At 35.9% G+C, this 10,352-nt stretch overlaps 1 protein-coding gene across 1 annotated transcript; it reads right to left on the bottom strand.

The window, feature by feature from the left end:
* Nucleotides 1–3,885: 3,885 nt before the first annotated feature.
* LOC110802969 (AP-2 complex subunit sigma) lies at nucleotides 3,886–8,822 on the bottom strand. Its single transcript, XM_022008429.2, has 6 exons — nucleotides 8,637–8,822; nucleotides 8,427–8,525; nucleotides 8,288–8,338; nucleotides 5,496–5,669; nucleotides 4,409–4,468; nucleotides 3,886–4,212 (listed from the first exon to the last, which is right to left on the bottom strand). The coding sequence occupies exons 1-6, from the start codon at nucleotides 8,637–8,639 to the stop codon at nucleotides 4,171–4,173; spliced, it is 429 nt and encodes a 142-aa protein (XP_021864121.1). The 5' UTR covers nucleotides 8,640–8,822; the 3' UTR covers nucleotides 3,886–4,170.
* Between the last annotated feature and the right edge of the window lie 1,530 nt (nucleotides 8,823–10,352).

The raw sequence follows: 10,352 nt of genomic DNA, 5'->3' as shown, positions 1-10,352 counted from the left end.
TTTTCTCAAGAAGGGATGAAGAATTATCCAGAGAGAGCTCTATGTTTGGGAAAAAAGAAAATTATATCCTGATCACATGCAGAGCTCGACGATTTATTTTCGTTGGAAGGACTATATCAGAAACTGGATTCAGGTAACTGCAAGAGAAAGTCAATGGACTACATAATGAAGTAAATTCAATTCCTACAATACGTAGGAAAAATTGAGCATGAACAATTCCATGGTCAAAGTCATGTCTCTTTCCTGTTATCTTGTAGACAGTGGATTTAGTTTTTTTGACCGGTCTAATTCACAAAAAATACAACAATTATTCGATTCAGAAGTTTTAAACAAATAAAACTTCAAGCTTGTCCCTAGCTAAGGTTTTTGGCAAGTTTGTTAGTGAAAATTGTGATTCTAGTTATTAATTGTCATCATAAGTATTCAGTTGTCCTTCCAATTCCCAGCCTACTAATCTCCAAGTCAAAGTAACAATTACAAACTTCGCACCCTCTCATATAAAAGCTTATCAAACAAATAAACATCTCAACCTCACAAGAAACACAATTGGTGCTATTTTACCAATTTTAAACCTTAACCTCACGTCCATAGAATCGAGTAATTTGCTATAAGATAGAAGAGCTAGAAAGAGAGAAGAAAACCCGATGGGCGGTTTCGATGTTGGATTCAAGACATATTAGAGGAGGAAGAGCTAGCTGATAAAGATATCAATTAATGATAATGTACACCTAAGGAAGAACATGATATGCGAATGAGTTTGTAGAACACAAGAATGCACCAAAGATGCCAAATCTTAAGGGGGATAAAAAAAAATGTTTGCAATCTATTATTTAACTGGTTGCTTGAGCTGTGTGTAATATTGTCATACATACCAGTCATCACGTATTCAGGAGAACGAGTTGATACACGAGTCTCATCGCCCTATGGTCCAGCCTTGGGAATTCCAAAATCATATAGCTTTGTCGTGTAATCCTAAACAAATTAAGGGAGAAGGCACAAACAAGATATAAACGTCAGAGATATTTGTGAATCAAATTCATCCCTAAAAGTGTCTATACATCAGATAACAATGACAATTGCTAATACTACTACAAAGTTTAGGAAGCTTCATTACACAATTAACATAGTATTCTAGGTTATTGAAGTGATAGTAATGTGCATAAGAAGTTTCATTACACAAAATTTCAGGTTAGATAACGGAAGAATGAAAGTTGATACACAACTAAAATGAAAGGCCAAAAGAAACTTCAAGATGAATATATATTTGCAAAATTAACAGAAAATATCCACTGGTGCTTCAAATGTATAAACTCGTGATTAACCCAAATACTCAATCAACCAGTTGGGAATATACTGCATAGTAACCTTCAGGAGTTACCCACTTACCCGACAACACAAATTGTATCTTACAATCCTTTTTTCCCTTTCCCTTTCCCTTCCACTACGATTATCTTTTATTTAACCAATCAGCAACACCGCACATATTCACTTTCAACCGCTGGCCTATGAAAGCAGTAAATCCCAAATGAAGCACTGACACCCATCTTATAACCCACTTCAGAAATGAATAATCGGGTAAATTATCATCCATACATCTCAACAACAATGTTCACATTCCAATTTAAAGCAATCACAAGAGAGTGCTACTTGTCCTTCAATCAAAACAATATACTCCCTTTATATTGGTAAGTTCCATACACCAAATAACACATCTTCTGGCTTTTTCTATAACCTATGACTATTAGTTGAATTCTCCATCAATCTGCTTACTAACTTCAGTTCTCAACTTACCAAGACGATCATTTTGTCACACAACAGAATTCTTAATCTCCTCAAACTAAATTAACCACTCTTCAATCTCTTTCGCCAACAAAAGCACAATTTTGAATAGAAATTCTTCAATTAAATTAATTAATACTAAACTCTTAGAAAAAATCGTCATTAAAATCGTGAACAAACACATTCGTTGATCGACTAAAGTTGAAGAAAAATCTCAAACTGAAACCTAAATTTATCAAAAACAATAGATTCAATAAAATCAAATAAAAAACGGGGAGAGAGAAAGAGGAATTAGGAATTTACCTATCGAAGAGAAACGCCATGGGAGAGAAGAGGAGCGCCATGGGAGAGGGTGAAGGAACCAAAGATATGTAATCGAAGAAACCAGAGGTTCCTTGATCAAAGAGACGCGTGGCATGATCAAGTGAGGCGGGGTAAAACAAACGTTTCTCTATAAGAATAAGACCAAAAAAACTAAGGAGAATAGGGACATATCGTTAATTGCACTATTGGGTGAATAGTAATAAAAGTTAAATGATTTATAAGTGTTAGGATATGAAGCATCCATATTTTAGTCCTTTAGGGGATTCAATGGAAATGTAAGGTTACATGGACATATAATGATATATGGAAAATAGAACATTTTAGAATTTTATGTAGGTTACTTAAGAATAAAGCTATTAGACCCGATTGTATTTTGTGCATCACTTTTATAAGTTGAGTCCACATTTCATCTGTTCAAAACGTAGGACGCAAGATCGTTTAAAACTCTAGTGCAAAAAACCTTCAGGTAGTGTTTGGATACAACCATTTCATTTGAAATGAGTCATTTCAAATCTGTAATTCAAATACTGAAATTCAATTCCAAATAATATGTTTGGGAAAAACTAGGAATTTAAATTCAGCATTTCAAAATTGAAAATTATGAGATTCTAATTTCATACTTGAATACTTAAACCGTTTATTTCCTGTATAATTCAATTTAACAAAAACAAAAATCCTTGCCAAAAAATAAACCAACAAAAAAATAAATTAATTTGTACTGATACATCAACAATTTGTTTTCCATACACATCGAACAATTTCAGATTGCAAATTATTTTGGGCATAATTTCATCGGAAAAAAATCCTCAGAAATTCAGCGATGAGATTTCAATCTACACGGTTGTTCACTCCCTCTCCGCCGTTACAAGCCTCCGTTCATCAGCCGACTCAGCCGCCCACCCCTTGCACTTCCAGAACCCTCCAAACCCTCCTTCTCTTCGATGCTCGCCACATCTTCTCCCCCCTTCTCCAAACAGATAACCATACACATGGATTCGCCTGATTTTGATTGTTGATACATCAACCCAGAAAATCAAGAAACCTGGAAAATCAGGGTTTCTTTAGGTTTCGTAACAAATAATTCAATTTTTTCAACTTTTGATCAAAAAATGATTGAAAAATCCAATTGCATCCATGGATGAACTCTCATCTGAAGAACAAGAGAGAGAAATATGGAAAATTAATAGAGCAATATGGCAGATAATATGCCGATGGTCGTGAGATTAGAGACGAATAGAACGTAGATGGGGCGATTATGGAGCTGATCGTCAGCGGTGAAGCTGGTTGTGATACGGTGGTGGAGCGGGTCGTTGTGTTGCGGTGGTAGAGCGGGTCGTTGTGATGCGGTGGTTAATCGCAAGAGAAGAAAGAGGGCGGAGGAGCTATGGTTCAGGCGGTGGTGGGTTTGGGAGAGGAGAGAGAAAATTATTTGTTATGAAATCTAGGCAAGGAGGAGAGAGAGATGTGAGAGCAGTAACCTAGAATTTGAAATGATAACCTTTCATATGGAATTTCAAATGCTTAAGAATGAACTTATATTTTTAAGGGTTGTATTTGACCCAAATCCAAATACAAATTCTATGTGTTTCCAAACAAGTGAATTAGGCCAAATTCTAGATTTCAAATGAAATCCAGAATCCCAAACAGGCCATCAGGGACATTTTGGGCTCTACTGTTGGAGATTTAGACCAAGCCCCCTCTCTTGCGACTTGCGAGTTCGGACTACCTCTCAAAAACATACAAGTAAAATTTGTATAAAACTATTCTGTCGAACAATAGGTATAACGTTGACAAATGGCATAACTGGTTTAATGAGAGAAGTTTTAAACATAGACCTTTGGGTTTTGAGTCAAAACTCAAAACTCAAATGAGGAACAGTTAGCTACATGCGCATATTGTCTTGCCAAAACAAAATTTCATTATGATTACAAGAAGATTATACACGGGCCAGATACATCTGTTCATGCTAATGACGTCTATGAGAACATGAGAAAGCCTTAGACAAAATCAATCATCAATCACATAATAAGAAGCCTGCATGGCTTACTCATCTACAACAAAATTGAATCACTCAAGCTTCTCCAATTCGCCCATCCTCTCAATGATAGCCTGCAATGTAATTGTTTGAAATAATCAAATTTCAGAAGAGGAGAATCAAGCTACTATCATCTAACAAGCTCTGTTGAAACCCTAACTCAGATGACATGCACATGACACTAAAGTTTTGGTGCTAGAAGCCATGGAGAACTATTAAACCAATAAAGGCCACGTAGCCAAAAGAAAAATTAGAAAAACGAACACACACCTTCTTACTTGTTTCCTGAAGCTCCCCAGCAAGGATAAACTCATCAAGTATAAGGTAAACCTATACACCATTTAATAAAGGGAATTAAAACCAGACACCTGTGCAAATAAATAATGCAAGCGAGACCTATGGCTACAAACATCAGGTAGACCCATAGATAAAAAATGCGGTATCGGTAACGGTCGCAGGATCGGTCGCGGAGTCTCGGTAACGGAACTGATGCGTTAGTCGCGGACCGTGTCGCGGTTGTCGCGTAGGAATTTGAAATTTAAAAAGACGCCCCATGTCAGCCCCATTCACTACCTACCCTAGTCCCCCTCCCCTAAACCGTACACGCGACATAATTAAAATGAATTCCTTTCTCTACCTTCTTTCTCTTCTCTTGTTTTAGATTTGAAAATGGAGTTCTCTACTCTATTTCAATGGAGTTTCTCCATTTCTTTCATTTTTCCCTTTCATTTTGTCGAAAACATGGGAATTCGACTGAAAACCGAGTAAATGTGAGGTTTATAACGTTTAATGCGGACAAAATTCGTTCGGATCGGTTGAACCGGCCGAGATCTCGCCGTTTTTAAAAACACCTTTACAACTCGGGATATCTCGTATCGCCAGCCTCCAAAACCTTGTTAACTCGGGCGATACGAGTTGACTCGGGCTAGTTTTTACACCATGGGTGGACCCATTAAGTTTGCTGCACTAAGAACAGAGATAAAGGAGAAAAATACAGACCAGAAATTTGCCTATAAGCATCCACCCTTGAAATAAAAGAGTTTGAGAAACAAGGTTATCAGATAAATAAAGCAGTCATTAAGAAAGCATCATTGAAAACCTCTATTTTAAACACCCTGAATTCTATCCCTCCAGCAGTATGATATCTGAACATATTGATTCAAGAGCCATCACAAAAATTCAGACAACAAGCACGGAAACTTGGTATGATGACTGCTTATTTATAAAGAAGTTCAACTGGACTCAAGGCATGTCAAACACCAAGACAAGAATAAATGCATAAGAAATAAGTTCTGGCTTCCCATGATAAAGCAACCTTCAAACTTTGATGACATGATGGAAAAAGGCAAGTACAAACCTTGTGAAAGTTGAAGACTAAATCCAGCTCACACACATTGCTGAAAAAGTGATCCAGTATCTCCACAAAGAGATGGATGCACTCAAGGTAAGCTAGCTCATTATCTGTAATATCAACACACATGGAGAAAAATAATCCAGCATAACGCCTGTAGATAACCTTGTGCGTACGGAACTGAGGAAAAAAAAGTAAAAATAACTCACAATGTCAGCGCATAAGTTATAACTAGGAATTCCAAATTTCTAAGAGGAAGTTAAAGAATCCCTCTGAAATTTAAATGAAGATGAAAAGCCTATAACTATATGTAGAGACCAAGGAGAAAAATACTTTGAAGGTGACCAAAAGAAAACTAACAGAACACTCTCAACGGCCAGAAACCACTCAATTGCAAATGGACATTTAAAATTGGGTTTTTTTCTTTCCTCAATCAGAAGACATCAACCTTAGGCTCAACCAATCCTACGATACTCCCTTTGTATTTATTTAAGAGATACACTTGGACGGGCACGGGTATTAAGAAGAAGAATTGAATGAAATAAAGTAATAAAACAAGTGGGGTTGGGTAGATATTTTAATAAGTAAAATAAGTGGGGACCATGTCATTTTAGGGGGTGGAGGGTGGGGTATAGTTATGAAATCATTTGTTTAATAGGGTGGTGGGTTATAAGATATACTAGATAGATTATTTAAACGGTGGGGTTGATAAATACTAAAACTGACAAGTGTATCTCTTAAATAAATACGGCCGAAAAAGGCAAGTGTATCCCTTAAATAAATACAGAGGAAGTATTAAATAAATCATTATCACAGGTTTGCTCAGCAGGTGCGTAGCTCTCTTCTTTTGGAAGGATGGGATCATTCCAAATCCTAGCACGAGTACACTGTACACCAAAGGAATGCCAACAGAAAAGAATAAATGGACATCTAAGGAATGCCAATCCTAACAAAAAAGAGGGTCAGAATTTTTATTTTCCGAGACTCACAGGTCTTCCAAACCTAGAAAATTTATCGACGTAATCTCATGCATGCTCTTATCTACAAAATCAAAGAAAAGTGGTTGACCCCAAAATTACAAGATCCTCACATAACGATCAGTGCAACAGAAGTTCTGCACTCAGATAAGGAATATCTCTCTCTATACACTGTAAGTTCCAGCCTACGCAGACCATGTGATATGACTTTACCAGAACCAATAAAAATATTGTCTCTTGAATCATTAACCCCGCTAAACTTTGCAGAAAATAATGGCAGCAACCTAAGGCAAATTCAGTAGTATCCAGCACCAAGCCATATGAGGCTGACGGTGGAATAAAACTTAGGCAATGGGCCAGCAACTTAAGGGATGTCTCGCCAAAGAACTCCCGAAGTCCAGAAATTCTATTATTCGAGAGTTCAACACTTTCAACCAATCTTGTATTCTTAAACAACCCATCACCATAAGTATGTAAACTATCCATGAATGTAGGCTATGAAGTCTTATCATATTGAAGCCCAAGATTTGACTTTGACAAACAATGGTACCCTCTCCTCCATCCACCAGGCAGACAGGACACAAGCAGATAGTCAAAATGAAAATTTTAGGAGTTCTCTAATCACTCCTGTAACAGCATGATTAGTTGATTACTCTGTTACCCAAGAAATTTGTTTCCATGAATATCTCAAAGCGCCCCGTGCATAGAAAAACATATAAACCAAACTCAATTCATCAAGTAAAAGAAACACTAAAACGTGTTCTCAAGTTGAAATCCTAGAACATTCTTGTATTTCCTAACAATGTACCAAGAAACCAAAACATGGATTTAAAGGTTGCAAGGCCACATTTGCTGAAAGTTAGTGCAATAACCTAAGTCCTACCAAAATACCCATCGTTATTCTGCGCATCTGGAAGCATGATGCATTGTTATTATGCTCCCGGTTAATGTTCTTGTCATCATACTTTGCATGTTCCTTTATCAAAGTTCCATGTTATTAACTTGAACTATAATCTTTTATTGTATGTCATGACTTATGAACGGTGTGTTCGTATATTTCATGCAAAGAAACAAAGGACCTTATTTAATATCTGAAAATAGCGTCAATTTTAAGAATCTTGCCTCCAATAGACACAAACTAGATTAGTTAGGGACTCTGTTAGACCTGTTGCATAAAATCATTGGATCAGAGATCCCGTTGAATGCATAAGAAATATTGGATATTGCCAAGAGAGGCAAAAGGCTAGCTGAAATTAGCTAGACCAACAATAATAAGTATGTTAGTCAGAAGACAAATGAGTTGAGAGTAAGCAGGATTACATTGAGAAGTATAAATTATTACATTTCTAGTTTTCTACTCACTCTTAGATGTTTGGAGCAACATACTGAACTCTTTTAAAAATTCTCAAAGGATAAATCTCAGAGCCCAATGCTTGGAACAACACAAAAACAAACCCTATTTCATTGCTGTATACGAAACACTAGGATGATTCTGCAAATAAAATATCTCCACAGTCGAAATATGTTCCATTGCGACGCATAGTGAGTAACATTCCCATTAAAGTTCAAATCAGCATATGGAAAACAAGGAGTGAAGTTGGATGCTTAAATCAGACTCTAGTGATTAGCCATATATTCACAGCCATTGATAATTCACTCAACAATTATGAAATTCATTCCCAAATTCGCCCCTTGCAAACACTAATCAACAAAACAAAATAATTCTCACTAAGGTCTTTCAAGAAAATGCTCGAACAATATTGGACCACAAATCATTATTACAATCACAAATAATTCTCCGAGAACAAATAGAACGCAAACCTCGACGAAATTGGTGAATTTTGGGTCTCTATTAACAACCAATCGATGAACCTGAGTAACGAATTCGTGAATGTAATCAAGTTTAGAATGAAATTCAACAAAATTAAATTGAAAACTTGGAATAGGATGTGAAGCAAACCTCGTATTCAACTTTGTGCTTCTCGGAATCTTCGAGTGGCACATAGTACTTCGCCAGACGCGTCTTCCCTTGTCTGTTCTGTAACAATATGAATCGGATCTGCCATTTTTTTGGGGGAAGATAGAAATCGTAAAAATTAGGGCATAGAAATTCAGATTGAGAGATCGAACAGATTAATGATTAATTTTAATGGAGCAAAGAAACAATTACCATTATTGTTTTCTCTTTCTACTTTTCTTCAACTTTCAGTTCTATAATGCCGGAATTGAGGTAAGAGAAGGCACCGGCGACGAGAGTGAGCTGACTTAGGGGCTTGAAAGTCAATATCGTCGACTCAGGTTGTTAGACTCTTTCTCATTCCAAAATTGTCGGGAAATTGAAAATAAAGGAAGTTTTTTGTCATTAAAAAAAATAAGTAACAAACAAAATAAAGCTCATACAAATGTTTGTTACTTTACTTAATATTTTGACAGGAGAATTTTTTCAAATTTACCACTTTTCACTTTTTAAAACTTACCGCATTATAAAATTTTATTTATAAATTATCAGCTTATAAAATCACAAACCTTCAAAATTACCACCACTTAACGAAAACCGATAAGTTTTCCGTTAGTGGCCCATTTTTTCGTTTTCTTTTGTTTACCGTCCATTTATTCCACCATTCTTCCACCATTCTTCCCCCTTTCTTCTTCATTATTTGTTCTTCATCCTTCTTTTTCATCGTTCATCCAAAATCAATGATTTACACAACCAAAATTAAATATCCCTTTAATCAATCCTTTACACATGTTCTCCAATTATTATTAAAAAAAATAACCACCTAAGTCCATTTCTTCATAAGTAACAAACAAACATGAGCGATTTCCTTCAATATTGCATAAAGATCCAATAATTCCCAAAATACGTTACTTTCTAAGTTAATTCCCACCATACCGTCCACATCAGCAAGGGAGAAAGAGAAGTAATTTTTTTTTCCGGTTCAGCGTTGAACCGCCATCTGAGATAGTGGTTTCGTTTCAAAGCAAACCGCCATCTCAGATGGCGGCTCAGATGGCGGTTTGCTTTAAAACAAAACCGCTATATCATATGGCGATTTTCTTTAAAACATAACGGGGGTACGGTAAGTTTTTGTTTTGGAAACTCATTGTAAGTTTTGATTTAGGGAATATATAAACCGCTATCTGAGTTAGCGGTTTACTTATGTCAACCGCTACCTGAGATAGCGGTTTAATGCCGCTTTGTTAAAAAAAATAGACCGATTTTAATGCTGACGTGGACGGTATGGTGGGAATTAAGTTAGAAAGTGGCGCATTTTAGGGATTTGACGTTCTTTACACAATATTGAAGGAAATCGCTCAACAAACATTTGAACCAAATGAAAAACAAAGGACAACAATTGACATAGTTCATTGTATTTATTCCTACTAGGTGATGTCTTGAGAAACCCTCGGTTGTAGAACTCTCTAAAGATTTCATTCCAACTTAGTAGAAGAAAAATGGAGAGGATGTTTTTTTGTCCCCTATAATTAAAAAAAAGAAAATTAGTATTAACTGGGGTAAACAAAAAAGAACAAGCAGGATGAGTCCAACAAATCCATAAGTGAGGGCATCCGTTGTAAAATAGTTCTATGAGTATATACCAATAACCAAGAAGTCAAACACATTAAACCTCATCAATCAGTGAAAAGTGAATGTCGCTAAACTAATACTCCCTCCATTCCTTTATGTTGTTCCCATAAAGAATGTTGGGGGGTTTTTAAGAAAACTGGATCTTTGTTTGTATTGGGATAAGAGTAATGATTGGGTGTAAGAATAATGATTGTGTGTAAGAGATTATATATTTAAAATAAAGTAAGGAGAGAGAAAATATTAAATAAATAAGATAAATGAGAGATATTTCATTAACAAAATAATCAGATTAAAATC

This window comes from Spinacia oleracea, chromosome 3 (genome assembly GCF_020520425.1).
Source record: "Spinacia oleracea cultivar Varoflay chromosome 3, BTI_SOV_V1, whole genome shotgun sequence".
NCBI lineage: Eukaryota > Viridiplantae > Streptophyta > Magnoliopsida > Caryophyllales > Amaranthaceae > Spinacia > Spinacia oleracea.
This window is presented reverse-complemented; position numbering and strand designations above follow the sequence as displayed.

Coding starts and splice junctions, on each gene's coding strand:
- LOC110802969 (XM_022008429.2), bottom strand. Junction 5,670..8,287: donor AATTCACCAATTTCGTCGAG/GTTTGCGTTCTA, acceptor TTTTTTCCTCAG/TTCCGTACGCACAAGGTTAT. Junction 4,469..5,495: donor TAGTCTTCAACTTTCACAAG/GTTTGTACTTGC, acceptor AATGGTGTATAG/GTTTACCTTATACTTGATGA.